The 18,329-nt window shown below is 45.8% G+C and overlaps 1 protein-coding gene across 5 annotated transcripts in view; it reads left to right on the top strand.

Moving 5' to 3' along the window:
* tmc6b (transmembrane channel-like 6b) overlaps positions 1–17,008 on the top strand; it is a 36,286-nt gene extending 19,278 nt beyond the window's left edge. For all 5 annotated transcript variants that reach the window (XM_067432163.1, XM_067432164.1, XM_067432165.1 and 2 more), the window contains exons 10-21: positions 1,124–1,268; positions 3,564–3,719; positions 4,359–4,531; positions 5,376–5,466; positions 5,717–5,814; positions 5,897–5,992; positions 9,200–9,275; positions 10,226–10,359; positions 13,578–13,754; positions 14,295–14,373; positions 14,470–14,565; positions 16,350–17,008. In XM_067432163.1, the coding sequence (XP_067288264.1) occupies positions 1,124–1,268; positions 3,564–3,719; positions 4,359–4,531; positions 5,376–5,466; positions 5,717–5,814; positions 5,897–5,992; positions 9,200–9,275; positions 10,226–10,359; positions 13,578–13,754; positions 14,295–14,373; positions 14,470–14,565; positions 16,350–16,367 (1,339 nt within the window). In that variant the 3' untranslated portion in view covers positions 16,368–17,008. The remainder of the gene's footprint in view (positions 1–1,123; positions 1,269–3,563; positions 3,720–4,358; positions 4,532–5,375; positions 5,467–5,716; positions 5,815–5,896; positions 5,993–9,199; positions 9,276–10,225; positions 10,360–13,577; positions 13,755–14,294; positions 14,374–14,469; positions 14,566–16,349) is intronic.
* The last annotated feature ends 1,321 nt before the right edge of the window (positions 17,009–18,329 follow it).

Below are 18,329 nucleotides of genomic sequence, written 5' to 3'. Positions count from 1 at the left end.
ATTGGTCAGTTTCTGTTGATCATCTGTCCGTCATCGTCTAAAGCCCGCCCTGATGATCTCATTGGTCAGTTTCTGTTGATCATCTGTCCATCATCGGCTAAAGCCCGCCCTGATGATCTCATTGGTCAGTTTCTGTTGATCATCTGTCCATCATCGGCTAAAGCCCGCCCTGATGATCTCATTGGTCAGTTTCTGTTGATCATCTGTCCGTCATCGTCTAAAGCCCGCCCTGATGATCTCATTGGTCAGTTTCTGTTGATCATCTGTCCGTCATCGGCTAAAGCCCACCCTGATGATCTCATTGGTCAGGTTCTGTTGATCATCTGTCCGTCATCGTCTAAAGCCCGCCCTGATGATCTCATTGGTCAGTTTCTGTTGATCATCTGTCCATCATTGGCTAAAGCCCGCCCTGATGATCTCATTGGTCAGGTTCTGTTGATCATCTGTCCGTCATCGTCTAAAGCCCGCCCTCATGATCTCATTGGTCAGTTTCTGTTCTGCATATTTACTTCTCTATGGATCAAGTCCAGACTGAACCTGAGCTCAGATGTTGTGGGCAGGGCTGAGTTCAGCTGTGGGCGGGGCTGAGTTGATTTCCTGTAGCTCAACCAGTAGAGCGTGGCGCTAGCAATGCTAAGGTCATGGGTTCGATTCCCAGGGAAAGCAAGAACTGACAATAATGTAAAATGTGTACCTTGAATGCAATGTAAGTCGCTTTGGATAAAAGCGTCTGCCAAATGCATAAATGTAAATGAGTTCGACTGTGGGCGGGGCTGAGTTAGGCTGCCATCCAGGCTACAATATTCCATAAAAATACTTATATTTTACTTTTTTAAAACTTTTATAGACTTTTTGTGACATGAAGACCACGACCATGATTCTGCGCTCAAACGTGACGTCGTCAAACTACGCCTTTGTTTTGATTGGGCGACCTTAGCGGACGGAAAACTTACATGGTGCACCTTTAAAGCAATCATGCAGGAAATGCTTGAACTGTACAATATAATCTGCATTGATGAAATGTACATATACACTACCGGACAAAAATCTGCAATAATTATCCAATATCTTAAAATCATTATATTAATATTGATAATAATTGAAATGTGTGTTTGTCTTCCAGCATGTCCAAGTCCTTTGGGCAGAGTTTCCGCATCGATAAATCTAAAGGCCTGTTGGCCATAAAGGTGTTCAGCTCGTGGGATTATAAAGTCAGCAAGAAAAGCTCCGTGAGGCTCCAGAGAGCAAACATCGGCACGCAGCTCAAGGTCAGCACACGGCAAACAACGCCCTTCTGACTCAGTCATTCTGTCTCGTTTCTAGTCTAAATATCTAACAATTCACAAATCAAGATGCATTTACTAGATCAGTAAAACAACAAGATATTTTTTCTTGTTTTGTTGAAAATAAAATCAAAATGAAGAGTTTTCAATTAAAGGTGTCATGAATTGGTTTTTTTATTTTTTTATACTGTTGTCTGAGGTCAACTAATGGCGTGTGTGTGGTTTTTACATTCAGAAACATCATAACTCATCAGTAATAGGCTATTTTCTGCACTGGTTTTGAGGCTCTCTCCTTATGGTTTGATGGGCGTGTCACTGGAGACTTGGAAGTAAACGCCCACGGCTAGGATTGGATAAGATTTGCATATTTAATGAGCTTCAGCGCCGCTCTCATATCTATGCCCGTCGGTTCAGACATGAGGGAGAGAATGATTCTCTCACAGGGCTCGTGAACGTCAAACCAACACAATCATTTATTTCTCATCCACCCGCGATTGATTGGATTATTATTTTTGTATTACATAGCCCGCACAATCGCTCGACATAAGCGTGAACTGTGCGCACACACACACGTGAGCACGCCCTTCAAATGTCAAGTCCAGAGAGAGAGAATAGCAGAACAAGAAAGGAATATAATGAGATTCATGAGCTTTGCGAGCCCTGGCCCATACGTGTCTGAGTCCAGTGTGCTGAATTATTAATATTACAAAACACGTTTTACTCACATAAGTGTGTTGCACCATTCCTGTCGGATCCAGTATAGAAGAATAGCATTGTGAGATTGGTTTATAAACGATCCCGCGGTGACCTGAAGTGAACATGTCTTCCCCACGTGAGCTGGAACTTCATTAAAAATAAAGTTCAACCACTCATTCCTGATATTAGGATCTGATGGAAGCTTATGCAGCGACTGTGCATATATCTTGCTATAATCTTTGGCATGTTTGTTCTTGCTGGCTAGCGTGATCCGATGAGTCTGCTACTGAATTAGACGAGTCGGTGGGTGGGGCTACTGAATTAGACGAGTCGGTGGGCGGGGCTACTGAATTAGACGAGTCAGTGGGTGGGGCTACTGAATTAGACAAGTCAGTGGGCGGGGCTACTGAATTAGACGAGTCGGTGGGTGGGGCTACTGAATTAGACGAGTCGGTGGGCGGGGCTACTGAATTAGACGAGTCAGTGGGTGGGGCTACTGAATTAGACAAGTCAGTGGGCGGGGCTACTGAATTAGACGAGTCGGTGGGTGGGGCTAGTGAATTAGAAGAATCAGTTGGCGGGGCTACTGAATTAGACGAGTCAGTGGGTGGGGCTACTGAATTAGACAAGTCAGTGGGCGGGGCTACTGAATTAGACAAGTCAGTGGGCGGGGCTACTGAATTAGACGAGTCGGTGGGTGGGGCTACTGAATTAGACAAGTCAGTGGGTGGGGCTACTGAATTAGAAGAATCAGTTGGCGGGGCTACTGAATTAGACGAGTCAGTGGGTGGGGCTACTGAATTAGACAAGTCAGTGGGTGGGGCTACTGAATTAGAAGAATCAGTTGGCGGGGCTAGTGAATTAGAAGAATCAGTTGGCGGGGCTACTGAATTAGACGAGTCAGTGGGTGGGGCTACTGAATTAGACAAGTCAGTGGGTGGGGCTACTGAATTAGAAGAATCAGTTGGCGGGGCTACTGAATTAGACGAGTCAGTGGGTGGGGTTACTGAATTAGACGAGTCAGTGGGTGGGGTTACTGAATTAGACGAGTCAGTGGGTGGGGTTACTGAATTAGACGAGTCGGTGGGCAGGGCTACTGAATTAGACGAGTCAGTGGGTGGGGCTACTGAATTAGACGAGTCAGTGGGTGGGGCTACTGAATTAGACGAGTCAGTGGGCGGGGCTACTGAATTAGACGAGTCAGTGGGTGGGGTTACTGAATTAGACGAGTCGGTGGGCAGGGCTACTGAATTAGACGAGTCAGTGGGTGGGGCTACTGAATTAGACGAGTCAGTGGGTGGGGCTACTGAATTAGACAAGTCAGTGGGTGGGGCTACTGAATTAGACGAGTCAGTGGGTCTATGATAAATGCATCTTGATTTAAGAATATTTAGATACTTAATACTAGATACTAGATACATCTTTTGCAGTGGAACACACATAAGTGTGTGACACACAAACACGTGTGTCACACACTTCAGCTCTGTTATCTCTGTGTGTGTGTGTGTGTGTGTGTGTGTGTGTGTGTGTGTGTGTGTGTGTGTGTGTGTGTGTGTGTGTGTGTGTGTGTGTGTGTGTGTGTAGGAGCTGGTGGCGGAGATCAACCGTGAGGAGCTGAAGTTCCCGGTCCGCCAGCGGTTGTTCCGGCTGTTCATACACACGCTGGCGTGGCTCATGTGTTTCGGAAGCACGCTTGCGTGTGTGTTGGCCGTCTTCTACTTCTCTGAGCACATGCGCAAGGTACGAGATTAAAGCGTTAGTTCAGCCAAAGGTGTAAATTGTGTGATTAATTCCTCCTATGGTTGGCCAGCCGTCAGACCTCCGCTCATCTTCACACACAGATGAAGATATTAGTGTTGAAATCCGATGGCTCAGAAAGGCCTTCATTGACACCAATGTCATTTCCTCTCTCAAGACCCATAAAGGCACTAAAGACGTCGTTACAAAGCCCATCTCACTACAGCGGCTCGACAATCATTGATGAAGAGGCCAGAATAGAGTTAGTGCGCAAAAACACTAAATAACGACTTATATAGTGATGGCCGATTTCAGAACAAAGCTTCGAACCGTTATGAGTCAGTGAATCGATTCATGATTCGAACTGTTATGAGTCAGTGAATCGATTCATGATTCGAACTGTTATGAGTCAGTGAATCGATTCATGATTCGAACCGTTATGAGTCAGTGAATCGATTCATGATTCGAACTGTTATGAGTCAGTGAATCGATTCATGATTCGAACTGTTATGAGTCAGTGAATTGATTCATGATTCGGATCGCCAAAGTCACGTGATTTCAGCAGTTTGACACGCGATCCGAATCATGAATCAATACGCTGATTCATAACAGTTCAAAATGTGTGTGTGTGTGTGTGTGCAGGATCTGCACAGCCGTGCTAAATCTTCTGACAGTCTGCTGAAGGAAGCGAGTCTTCTGGCTCTGCCCGTCATGGTGTCCAGCATTAATCTGCTCCTGCCGGGATTCTTCAACGCCGTGGCCTGGATGGAGGAGTACGATTCTCCCAGCGTGCTCAATTACGTCTCCATCGGGAGGTAGAGAACACACACACACACACACACACACACTCACACACACGTACACACGCACACGTACACTCGCACACAAACACACACACACAAAGTCTCTCACTCTTACACACACACACACACACACGCGCGCGCGAACGCATAAACACGCTCACACTCACTCACTCACTCACTCACTCACTCACTCACTCACTCACTCACTCACTCACTCACTCACTCACTCACTCACTCACTCACTCACTCACTCACTCACTCACTCACTCACACACACACACACACACAGACTCTCTCACTCACACACACTCACACACACTCACACGCGTGTTCCTCGCTCCTCCATCTTATGACTCGGAAACAGATGCTTATTGTTTACAGTACAAGACACAAATGTGTGTCAAAGAACAACACCTGACCGTTGCAGAATTATATCAAAGCACAAGAAAATGAAAGAAACATAGAAATGTATTCTACACAATGAATAAAAAGTAATTAACTGTTTTTTGTTGTTAATAATAATTGTTAATATTAAATAAAATATGGACAAATGTGGTATTTTGCGGAGGTTGAAGCTCACGATATAAACAGTAATCTCTAATGTTCATGAATCCCGACTGCAGTCATCATTAACTGACACCGCTTTAAAGTGACGCTAAAGGGAGCGAGGAGATATCACTTCACTTTATCCACTTCCTCCTTCCCTCGCTCCCTGAAGGGCAGAGCTAAGGCACGTGGAGAGATTGCAAGGAAAGGAAAGAGGATTTGGGAAGAACTGGGAAGCAGCTCAGGAAGCAGCTGATGAACTTGATGAGGTGTGTGTGTGTGTGTCTCATCTCCTCCTCTGTGTCCTCAGGAACCTGCTGCTAAAAGTCAGTGTGCTGGGAGTGCTGTGCTACCATTGGCTGGGCCGCGTGGCCTTAAAACCTGAGGAACTGGGCATACAGGTGAGCTCCTTCCTTCCTTCCTTCCTTCCTTCCTTCCTTCCTTCCTTCCTTCCTTCCTTCCTTCCTTCCTTCCTTCCTTCCTTCCTTCCTTCCTTCCTTCCTTCCTTCCTTCCTTCCTTCCTTCCTTCCTTCCTTCCTTCCTTCCTTCCTTCCTTCCTTCCTTCCTTCCTTCCTCCCTCCCTCCCTCCCTCCCTCCCTCCCTGATTGATTGATTGATTGATTGTGTTTTGATGGTGTTGTTGATTTGCAGTGTTGGGAGACTTTCGTGGGTCAGGAGCTGTACCGGTTCCTCCTGATGGACTTCATCTTCATGCTGATGGACACTTTCTTTCTGGAGTTTCTGTGGAGGTGAGCGGCTGAGGATGTGCAGTGTGTGCTCAGGGCTGCTGATAATAATCAATGGCACTGAATCATTCTGTGTTTGGGTCAGGTTGTTTTCTCAGAAAGCTCTGAAGAGGAAAAGGAAACCCGTGTTTGATATCGCGAGGAACGTCCTGGAGCTCATCTACGGACAAACTCTGGCCTGGTAACACATCCATCATTACCTGACTGTCTCGCCATTGCTGCTCGGTGATGTGTGATCTGATATATGCATATATACAGGTCCTTCTCAGAAAATTAGCATATTGTGATCAAGTTCATTATTTTTCATAATGTAATGATAAAAATTAAACTTTCATATATTTTAGATTCATTGCACACCAACTGAAATATTTCAGGTCTTTTATTGTTTTAATACTGATGATTTTGGCACACAGCTCATGAAAACCCTCAAAAAATTAGCATATCATGAAGCGATTCTCTAAACGAGCTATTAACCTAATCATCTGAATCAACTAATGAACTCTAAACACCTGCAAAAGATTCCTGAGGCTTTTAAAAACTCCCAGCCTGGTTCATTACTCAAAACCGCAATCATGGGTCAGACTGCCGACCTGACTGCTGTCCAGAAGGCCATCATTGACACCCTCAAGCGAGAGGGGAAGACACAGAAAGACATTTCTGAACGAATAGGCTGTTCCCAGAGTGCTGTATCAAGGCACCTCAGTGGGGAGTCTGTGGGAAGGAAAAAGAGTGGCAAAAAACGAGAAGAGGTGAGCGGACCCTGAGGAAGATTGTGGAGAAGGACCGATTCCAGACCTTGGGGGACCTGCGGAAGCAGTGGACTGAGTCTGGAGTAGAAACATCCAGAGTCACCGTGCACAGGCGTGAGCAGGAAATGGGCTACAGGTGCCGCATTCCCCAGGTCAAGACACTTTTGGGCTGCAGAGAAGCAGCACTGGACTGTTGCTCAGCGGTCCAAAGTACTTTTTTCGGATGAAAGCAAATTTTGCATGTCATTGGGAAATCAAGGTGCCAGAGTCTGGAGGAAGACTGGGGAGAAGGAAATGCCCAAATGCCTGAAGTCCAGTGTCAAGTCCCCACAGTCAGTGATGGTCTGGGGTGCCATGTCAGCTGCTGGTGTTGGTCCACTGTGTTTATCAAGGGCAGGGTCAATGCAGCTCGCTATCAGGAGATTTTGGAGACCTTCATGCTTCCATCCGCTGAAAAGCTTTATGGAGATGAAGATTTGGTTTCTCAGCACGACCTGGCACCTGCTCACAGTGCCAAAACCACTGGTCAATGGTTTACTGACCATGGTATTACTGTGCTCAACTCTCCTGACCTGAACCCCAGAGAGAATCTGTGGGATATTGTGAAGAGAAAGTTGAGAGACGTGAGACCCGACACTCTGGATGAGCTTGCGGCCGCTATCGAAGCATCCTGGGCCTCCAGAACACCTCAGCAGCGCCACAGGCTGATCGCCTCCAGAACACCTCAGCAGCGCCACAGGCTGATCGCCTCCAGAACACCTCAACAGTGCCACAGGCTGATCGCCTCCAGAACACCTCAGCAGAGCCACAGGCTGATCGCCTCCAGAACACCTCAGCAGCGCCACAGGCTGATCGCCTCCAGAACACCTCAGCAGCGCCACAGGCTGATCGCCTCCAGAACACCTCAGCAGCGCCACAGGCTGATCGCCTCCAGAACACCTCAACAGCGCCACAGGCTGATCGCCTCCAGAACACCTCAGCAGCGCCACAGGCTGATCGCCTCCAGAACACCTCAGCAGCGCCACAGGCTGATCGCCTCCAGAACACCTCAGCAGCGCCACAGGCTGATCGCCTCCAGAACACCTCAGCAGTGCCACAGGCTGATCGCCTCCAGAACACCTCAGCAGAGCCACAGGCTGATCGCCTCCAGAACACCTCAGCAGCGCCACAGGCTGATCGCCTCCAGAACACCTCAGCAGTGCCACAGGCTGATCGCCTCCAGAACACCTCAGCAGCGCCACAGGCTGATCGCCTCCAGAACACCTCAGCAGCGCCACAGGCTGATCGCCTCCAGAACACCTCAGCAGCGCCACAGGCTGATCGCCTCCAGAACACCTCAGCAGTGCCACAGGCTGATCGCCTCCAGAACACCTCAGCAGAGCCACAGGCTGATCGCCTCCAGAACACCTCAGCAGCGCCACAGGCTGATCGCCTCCAGAACACCTCAGCAGTGCCACAGGCTGATCGCCTCCAGAACACCTCAGCAGTGCCACAGGCTGATCGCCTCCAGAACACCTCAGCAGTGCCACAGGCTGATCGCCTCCAGAACACCTCAGCAGTGCCACAGGCTGATCGCCTCCAGAACACCTCAGCAGCGCCACAGGCTGATCGCCTCCAGAACACCTCAGCAGTGCCACAGGCTGATCGCCTCCAGAACACCTCAGCAGTGCCACAGGCTGATCGCCTCCAGAACACCTCAGCAGTGCCACAGGCTGATCGCCTCCAGAACACCTCAGCAGCGCCACAGGCTGATCGCCTCCAGAACACCTCAGCAGCGCCACAGGCTGATCGCCTCCAGAACACCTCAGCAGTGCCACAGGCTGATCGCCTCCAGAACACCTCAGCAGAGCCACAGGCTGATCGCCTCCAGAACACCTCAGCAGCGCCACAGGCTGATCGCCTCCAGAACACCTCAGCAGTGCCACAGGCTGATCGCCTCCACGCCACGCCGCACTGAAGCAGTCATTTCTGCTAAAGGATTCCCCACCAAGTGTTGAGTGCAGAACTGAACATCATTATTGGAAGGTTGAGTTTTTTTTATATTAAAAACACTTTTCTTTTATTGGTCGGATGAAATATGCTAATTTTTTGAGACAGGAATTTTGGGTTTTCATGAGCTGTGTGCCAAAATCATCAGCATTAAAACAATAAAAGACCTGAAATATTTCAGTTGGTGTGCAATGAATCTAAAATATATTAAAGGTTAATTTTTATCATTACATTATGGAAATTAATGAACTTTATCACAATATGCTAATCTTTTGAGAAGGACCTGTATATGTGATATTATCTCTAGACATATTTATTTTCATTGGCTTTTAACACTGCTCAGTATGCTCTCTTGGCTCTCCTTGATTGTTTTTATGTGTGCATGTTCTTGTTCTTTTACTTCTTTATTTTCTTGATTTACTTTGTTTTCTTTTATACCTTGTACAGCACTTTGGTCAACCTTCGCTGTGTTTAAATGTGCACTATGAATAAACATTGATTGATTGATTTATATAATGGCCTGTGTGTGTGTGTGTGTGTGTGTGTGTGTGTGTGTGTGTGTGTGTGTGTGTGTGTGTGTGTGTGTGTGTGTGTGTGTGTGTGTGTGTGTGTGTGTGTGTGTGTGTGTGTGTGTGTGTGTGTGTGTGTAGGTTGGGCGTGTTGTTCTCTCCTCTCCTGCCGGTGGTTCAGATTCTTAAACTGCTGTTTCTCTTCTACATGAAGAAGGTTTGTTTGCATTTACTGTGTTAATTTAGGCCATGGGCGTCTAAACCTGTGTGTGTGTGTGTGTGTTTTTGTGACATATGAGGACACTAATGTGTATAATGCCATGGGTATGACACCGGTATTACAGGAGAGGGTGAAATATGAGGACATTACCCATGGCCCCACTTTACAAAAGGCTTATAAATCACACAGGAGGAGTTTTTATGAGAAAGTAAAAATGCAGAATGTTTCCTGTGATGTGTGTGTGTGTGTGTGTGTGTGTGTGTGTGTGTGTGATGGGTAGGTTTAGGGGCAGTGTGTGTGTGTGATGGGTAGGTTTAGGGGCAGTGTGTGCGTGTGTGTGTGTGTGTGTGTGATGGGTAGGTTTAGGGGCAGTGTGTGTGTGTGTGTGTGTGTGAGATGGGTAGGTTTAGGGGCAGTGTGTGTGTGTGTGTGTGATGGGTAGGTTTAGGGGCAGTGTGTGTGTGTGTGTGTGATGGGTAGGTTTAGGGGCAGTGTGTGTGTGTGTGTGATGGGTAGGTTTAGGGGCAGTGTGTGTGTGTGTGTGATGGGTAGGTTTAGGGGCAGTGTAAGGGGATAGAAAATACGGTTTGTACAGTATAAAACCATTATGCCTATGGAATGTCCCCATATGTCACAAAAACAAACGTGAACCTCGAACCTCAGATCGTTCTGCGTCACAACTTCTTACCCCTACACTATAGCCACGGTAAATAACGTAATTTTGTCTGGCCCTATCAATCGTTTAGTAAACGGCGGTATATTTGTATTTAATGTAAATGGCAAATGAAAATACTCTAGTAAAAAAACAAATCTGAGAGCGGGGTCCCACCCACGACCATGATTTAGACTAATAAGTGCAGTGCAGGAACACTTTTTGAGCAATGACTCAAAGGAGTCGTTTACGAAGCGATTCACTAGAATGACTCTGACTCCTCTGTGTGTCTCAGGTCAGTCTGATGATGAACTGTCAGGCGTCGGGGAAGCCGTGGAGAGCCTCTCAGATGACCACCATCTTCATCACACTGCTCTGCTTCCCCTCGTTCCTGGGCGCGTGTGTGTGTGTGACCTACACCATGTGGACGTGAGTGTGTGTGTGTGTGTGACCTACACCATGTGGACGTGAGTGTGTGTGTGTGTGACCTTCACCATGTGGACGTGAGTGTGTGTGTGTGTGACCTACACCATGTGGACGTGAGTGTGTGTGTGTGTGTGTGTGTGTGTGTGTGTGTGTGTGTGTGTGTGACCTACACCATGTGGACGTGAGTGTGTGTGTGTGTGACCTTCACCATGTGGACGTGAGTGTGTGTGTGTGTGACCTACACCATGTGGACGTGTGTGTGTGTGTGTGTGTGTGTGTGTGTGTGTGACCTACACCATGTGGACGTGAGTGGGTGGGTGACCTACACCATGTGGACGTGAGTGTGTGCGTGTGTGACCTACACCATGTGGACGTGAGTGTGTGCGTGTGTGACCTACACCATGTGGACGTGAGTGTGTGCGTGTGTGACCTACACCATGTGGACGTGAGTGTGTGTGTGTGTGACCTACACCATGTGGACGTGAGTGTGTGTGTGTGTGACCTTCACCATGTGGACGTGAGTGTGTGTGTGTGTGTGTGTGTGTGACCTACACCATGTGGACGTGTGTGTGTGTTTGTGTGTGTGTGTGTGTGTGTGTGACCTACACCATGTGGACGTGAGTGTGTGTGTGTGTGTGACCTACACCATGTGGACGTGAGTGTGTGTGTGTGTGTGTGTGTGTGTGTGTGTGTGTGACCTACACCATGTGGACGTGAGTGTGTGTGTGTGTGACCTACACCATGTGGACGTGAGTGTGTGTGTGTGTGTGTGTGTGTGACCTACACCATGTGGACGTGAGTGTGTGTGTGTGTGTGACCTACACCATGTGGACGTGAGTGTGTGTGTGTGTGTGACCTACACCATGTGGACGTGAGTGTGTGTGTGTGTGTGACCTTCACCATGTGGACGTGAGTGTGTGTGTGTGTGAACTACACCATGTGGACGTGAGTGTGTGTGTGTGTGTGACCTTCACCATGTGGACGTGAGTGTGTGTGTGTGTGTGTGACCTACACCAAGTGGACGTGAGTGTGTGTGTGTGTGTGACCTACACCAAGTGGACGTGAGTGGGTGTGTGTGTGTGTGTGACCTACACCATGTGGACGTGAGTGTGTGTGTGTGTGTGTGTGTGTGTGTGTGTGACCTACACCATGTGGACGTGAGTGTGTGTGTGTGTGACCTACACCAAGTGGACGTGAGTGTGTGTGTGTGTGTGTGTGTGTGTGTGTGACCTACACCAAGTGGACGTGAGTGTGTGTGTGTGTGTGTGACCTACACCATGTGGACGTGAGTGTGTGTGTGTGTGTGTGTGTGACCTACACCATGTGGACGTGAGTGTGTGTGTGTGTGACCTACACCATGTGGACGTGAGTGTGTGTGTGTGTGTGACCTACACCATGTGGACGTGAGTGTGTGTGTGTGTGACCTACACCATGTGGACGTGAGTGTGTGTGTGTGTGACCTACACCATGTGGACGTGAGTGTGTGCGTGTGTGACCTACACCATGTGGACGTGAGTGTGTGTGTGTGTGACCTACACCATGTGGACGTGAGTGTGTGCGTGTGTGACCTACACCATGTGGACGTGAGTGTGTGTGTGTGTGACCTACACCATGTGGACGTGAGTGTGTGCGTGTGTGACCTACACCATGTGGACGTGAGTGTGTGTGTGTGTGACCTACACCATGTGGACGTGAGTGTGTGCGTGTGTGACCTACACCATGTGGACGTGAGTGTGTGTGTGTGTGACCTACACCATGTGGACGTGAGTGTGTGCGTGTGTGACCTACACCATGTGGACGTGAGTGTGTGTGTGTGTGACCTACACCATGTGGACGTGAGTGTGTGTGTGTGTGACCTACACCATGTGGACGTGAGTGTGTGTGTGTGTGTGTGTGTGTGTGACCTACACCATGTGGACGTGAGTGTGTGTGTGTGTGACCTACACCATGTGGACGTGAGTGTGTGTGTGTGTGTGTGACCTACACCATGTGGACGTGAGTGTGTGTGTGTGTGACCTACACCATGTGGACGTGAGTGTGTGTGTGTGTGACCTACACCATGTGGACGTGAGTGTGTGTGTGTGTGACCTACACCATGTGGACGTGAGTGTGTGTGTGTGTGACCTACACCATGTGGACGTGAGTGTGTGTGTGTGTGACCTACACCATGTGGACGTGAGTGTGTGTGCGTGTGTGACCTACACCATGTGGACGTGAGTGTGTGTGTGTGTGTGTGTGTGTGTGTGTGTGTGTGTGTGTGTGTGTGTGTGTGTGTGTGTGTGTGTGTGTGTGTGTGTGTGACCTACACCATGTGGACGTGAGTGTTTTCACCATTTCTCATGGGGATTCTATTTTTTTATTGAATTAGTTGCTCATCAAATTTGGCTGAGAAATTACTCTCAAAAGATCATTTGAAGTCATTATTGTGTAAACTGGGAAAAGCATCAAATAGTCGAGACAAAAATAGCTTTAGAAATCTTTTATTTGATTCAACAGAGAATTTATTACACACACTTTTAGGCTTCACCGGCCCTGAGGGTGAGTAAACGATGACACAGTTTTAATTTTTGGGTGAACTATCCCTTTAATGGGTTTTTTGTTAATATGTAAATATGTTTTTTTTTTTTTAATTAAATATAAGAAACTAAAACGTCCAGTAGGTGGCGATAAATGTGTAATTAAATTTATTAATGAAGGAGTGAATGAGTTTAAAACAGATTCATTCAGGACTTAATGGCTCTCTTTATGAATGAGTCATTGAATCATTGGTCTACTCAATTGTTTATTTCAAAACGCTGATTCATTCAGGAAAGAAGTAAATGGCTCTCTTTATTAATGGACCATTGAATCATTGGTCCACTCGATTGATTCGCTCATTGCTGATTCATTCAAGAATTAAGTAAATGACTCTCTTTATGAATCAACCATTGAATCACTTGATTGGTTCGCTCAATGCAGATTCATTCAGGATTTAACTAAATGACTCTTTGTGAACGGAGCATTGAATCATTGGTTAATCTTATTGATTCACTCAAAACGCTGATTCATTCAGGAATGAAGTAAATGGCTCTCTTTATGGATGAGTCATTGAATCATTGGTCCACCCAATTGATTTGCTCAAAACGCAGATTAATTCAGAAAGTTATCATTAATAAAATGAATGAGTTTTTCTCCCGGAAGCGAGTCTGTATCTGACCCCATGCCTCTGTCACATGACCCAGGATGAAGCCTTCGGCCGGCTGTGGCCCGTTTCGTGGGCTGAAGACGATGTTCCAGGCTGGGAAACTTTGGGTTCAAGAGCTGGCGGTGGAAAACCCCAAACTGTCCTGGCTCGCCTCGGCTCACACATACCTGGTGGAGAACCCGCTCTTCCTCTTCCTGTGCGCCGCCATCTTCCTGTGAGTCGCTTCATCTCAGATCTCCAGACGAGTCATCCTGCGATTAGTTTAACATGGGGAGGAGTCATTTTACCTCCGGATGTCTGTAATATTAATGGCCAATTCGCACGGGATAAGACATCTCAGTAAAACCAGCAGAAGCGTGAGGAGTAACTCGCTTTAAAAAAAAACAAAAAAAAACACCTAATTACTTCTTGTGGCCGGCGTATTCACAACGAGTACAAATAGTGATGCAGATTAAGACTAGCCGATTTAGGCAGATATTGACTTGGGACTATATTATGGTAATTAGGTGGGTTTTTTTACACTTTTACTCGGGACATGCTAGCTGGCAACATAGGATTCCATTCATTATGCTAAGCTAAGCTAGCGGCGACCCTGCCAAACTAAAACAATGCACTGAGACAAATGCATTTGCCCACATATCTAAATGTAGGAAAGAAGTTAAATAAGCCCTATTACTAAAAACACTGGAGTGCTCCTTTAAGAGTGAATCATTTGATCAGTGTTGTTTGTGTGTGTGTGTGTGTGTGTGTGTAGGATCGTGATTTACTTCCACAGTCAGGTGGTCGACGGTCAGCGGAAGATCATCGAACTCCTTCAGGAACAGATTCAGAATGTGAGTCAAAAGAGTCAAATGAGTATGTAGCAACTGAATCGTCTGTGTGGGGCGTGGGGCGTGGCATGACATCACTTCCTGTTTTCGTTCTTTCAGGAGGGCGAGGATAAAAAGTTTCTGATCACGCGGCTGCAGGACATCCATGAGCGGAGGCGAGTCGTCTCTCCGCGCCGCGTCCGAGGAGCCAGCGAGGTACAGACTCACTCAAATGATTCGAATCACAATCCAGTTCTGAAATGAATCGTTTGTTAAAGTGAAAGTGATTCAGTGCCAAACACTGTGTGAAGAATCTGCCCAATTAAAATGTGTTCGCTGCAGGTTTATTATCCTTCACCGAAAACTAAAACTAGTATTACTTTTTTATTATTATTATTAAACAATTTTAAGACACAAAAAGTTCAGTTTTTCAGCTGCCACACCACAGAGCTGAAACACTGGACTTTTTGTGTCTTCAAATTGTCGCATTTTATTACTATGCTGTTAATTTGATGGATGGATGGATAAATGGATGGATGGATAAATGGATGGATGGATGGAGGTATGGATAAATGGATGGATAAATATATGGATGGATGGATAAATATATAGTTGGACGAATAAATGGATGGATGGATGGATAAATAGATGGATAAATATATAGATGGATGGATGGATGGATAAATAGATGGATGGATGGATAAATAGATGGATGGATGGATGGATGGATGGATAAATAGATGGATGGATGGATGGATAAATAGATGGATGGATGGATAAATAGATGGATGGATGGATGGATGGATGGATAAATAGATGGATGGATGGGTGGATAAATAGATGGATGGATGGATAGATATATAGTTGGATGGATAAATAGATGGATGGATGGATGGATGGATAAATAGATGGATGGATGGATGGATGGATAAATAGATGGATGGATGGGTGGATAAATAGATGGATGGATGGATACATATATAGTTGGATGGATAAATAGATGGATGGATGGATACATATATAGTTGGACGGATAAATGGATGGATGGATGGATAAATAGATGGATGGATGGATGGATGGATGGATGGATGGATAAATAGATGGATGGATGGATACATATATAGTTGGACGGATAACTGGATGGATGGATGGATGGATAAATAGATGGATGGATGGATGGATACATATATAGTTGGATGGATAAATAGATGGATGGAGGATGGATGGATGGATGGATGGATAAATAGATGGATGGATGGATGGATAAATAGATGGATGGGTGGATGGATAAATAGATGGATGGAGGATGGATGGATGGATGGATAAATAGATGGATGGATGGATGGATAAATAGATGGATGGAGGATGGATGGATGGATGGATGGATAAAAAGATGGATGGAGGGATGGATACATATATAGTTGGACGGATAAATGGATGGATGGATGGATGGATGGATAAATAGATGGATGGAGGGATGGATACATATATAGTTGGACGGATAAATGGATGGATGGATGGATGGATAAATAGATGGATGGAGGATGGATGGATGGATAAATAGATGGATGGAGGGATGGATACATATATAGTTGGACGGATAAATGGATGGATAAATAGATGGATAAATAGATGGATGGATGGATAGATGAATGGATGGATGGATAAGTAAAATAAAATTTAAAATATATATACATTTAAAGTAAAAATAAATATATAGTGAAATAAAAAGCTATAATAGTGTCTTCTGGAGGGATTTAATATTAAATAAATCAAATAAGTGAATAAAAAGCAGGAAACAAAATTATTAAAATTGTAGCTAAACTGAAAACGGAATATATTAATCCTGATTCCTCTCTGATGTGATAACGGCCGAGGAGCAGGACTCGCCTCTGGATCTGATTTATTCTCATTAGTTTATGGTGTTGACGTGTGTGTGTGTGTGTGTGTGTGTGTGTGTGTGTGTGTGTGTGTGTGTGTGTGTGTGTGTGTGTTTCCAGGGCTCCAGTTTCTCCTGAGGCTCTTGATGAACTGACGGACTCCTCATGATGAAGGCCAAGCCGGACGAGCTCGAGGGACCTGAGGGACCTGAGGGACCCGGCCCTGTACTCTGGTGATGGCTTTAATATCGAGACTCTTTTAATTTGACTGTGATGCGGAAATATTTAATATTCACTCCTCCACTTCCTGCCGCTCTCAGAAACTGGACCTTCCATTTTATGTACTGTGATATTAGTGAACAATTTTTAAATAAACATTTTTTATTATTATTAAACTTTGCCCCCTTATTTTGATTCTGTAATGCAAGTCTGAAACAACTTGTGAAAATGTGTGTGTAGACACCGATCAGGCATAACATAATGACCACCTTCCTAATATTGTGTTGGTCCCCCTGACCCGTCTCTGATGGACTCCTCTTGACCCCTGAAGGTGTGCTGTGGTATCTGGCACCAAGATATTAGCAGCAGATCCTTTAATTCCTGTAAGTTGCGAGGTGGAGCCTCCATGGATTGGACTTGTTTGTTCGGCTCATCCCACAGATGCTTGATTGGATTGAGATCTGGGGAATCTGGAGGCCAAGTCTGGCAATCCCATGGACGAGTCTGGGTTTGGCGGTTGTCAGGCCAACGGGACTTGCCTTTCTGCATTGTGCCAAGTGTAAAGTTTGGTGGAGGAGGGGTTATGGGGTGAGGTTGTTTTTCTGGGGCTGGCCCCTTAGTTCCAGTGAAAGGAACTCTTAATGCGTCACCAAGACATTTTGGACAATTTCATGCTCCTGACTTTGTGGGATCAGTTTGTGGACGGCCCCGTCCTGTCCCAGCATGACTGCGCTCCAGTGCACAAAGCGTCGCTCCATAAAGACATGGATGAGGAGTTTGGTGTGGAGGAACTGGACTGGCCTGCACAGAGTCCTGAGCTCAACCCGATAGAACAGCTTTGGGATGAATTAGAGCGGAGACTGAGAGCCAGGCCTTCTCGTCCAACATCAGTGCCTGACCTCACAAATGAGCTTCTAGAAGAATGGGCAAAAATCCCCATAAACACACTCCTAAACCTTGAGGAAAGCCTTCCCAGAAGAGCTGGAGCTGTTAGAGAGGGTGGGCCGACTCCAGATTAAACCCCACGGGTTAACAATGGGGAGATCATGTTGATAACATTCATGTATGACAACGATCAGTAATGATAACATTACTGTTTTCTCCAGTACGACTGTACAGCCAAATCTAATTTTGTCGCAATATTATCCTGTTTGACACTGTGAAGCTGCTTTGACACAATCGTGATTGTAAAAGCGCTATATAAATAAACTTGATTGATTGATTGATTGATCATGTGTGTGTGAAGGCGTCACAACACTTCTGGAGATATGGTGTATGTATATAATTTTTGTTTTGTTTTTCATGTGTGAATATATAAATGTGTGTGTGTGTGTGTGTGTGTGTGTGTGTGTGTGTGTGTGTGTGTGTGTGTGTGTGTGTGTGTGTGTGTGTGTGTGTGTGTGTACTCTCTTAGTAAAAGTAGATATTAAACCCCACTGGTTTTAGAGAACAGTACAAAAACTGCTCGTTTAAGAGCGAGTCTGTATGTAATGTGTCTTTATGTGTCATGGTCTTGTCTGTTGATTTCTTATTGTTTTTACAGCACATTGATCAGCGGCCGTTGTTTTATTGTGCTATTTAAATAAATAAACTAAACTAAAAAATATTTTTTGGCCACGATAATGTGTTAATATTTTTTATGAAAGCATGCAACTGAAACGGCAACTTTCAAAAGGTATGTACACTTTACACAAAATACATTTTTCAGAATTACTCATAAATATGTTTTACATAAAATAAATACCAGTGTAGTTTATGTTTGTCTTCTGTTTGGACATATTCCACAAAGCCTGAAGGTGAATGTCAGGAAACCCGTCTAGAACCTGTTTCATCCCAAAATATAAGTGATTATGTAACAGCATTATGTTTCATTAGTATGAT

Source organism: Pseudorasbora parva, chromosome 22 (genome assembly GCF_024679245.1).
Source record: "Pseudorasbora parva isolate DD20220531a chromosome 22, ASM2467924v1, whole genome shotgun sequence".
Classification (NCBI taxonomy): Eukaryota; Metazoa; Chordata; class Actinopteri; order Cypriniformes; family Gobionidae; genus Pseudorasbora; species Pseudorasbora parva.
The sequence above is the reverse complement of the archived record's forward strand: the minus strand, read 5'-3'. Positions and strand labels throughout refer to the sequence as shown.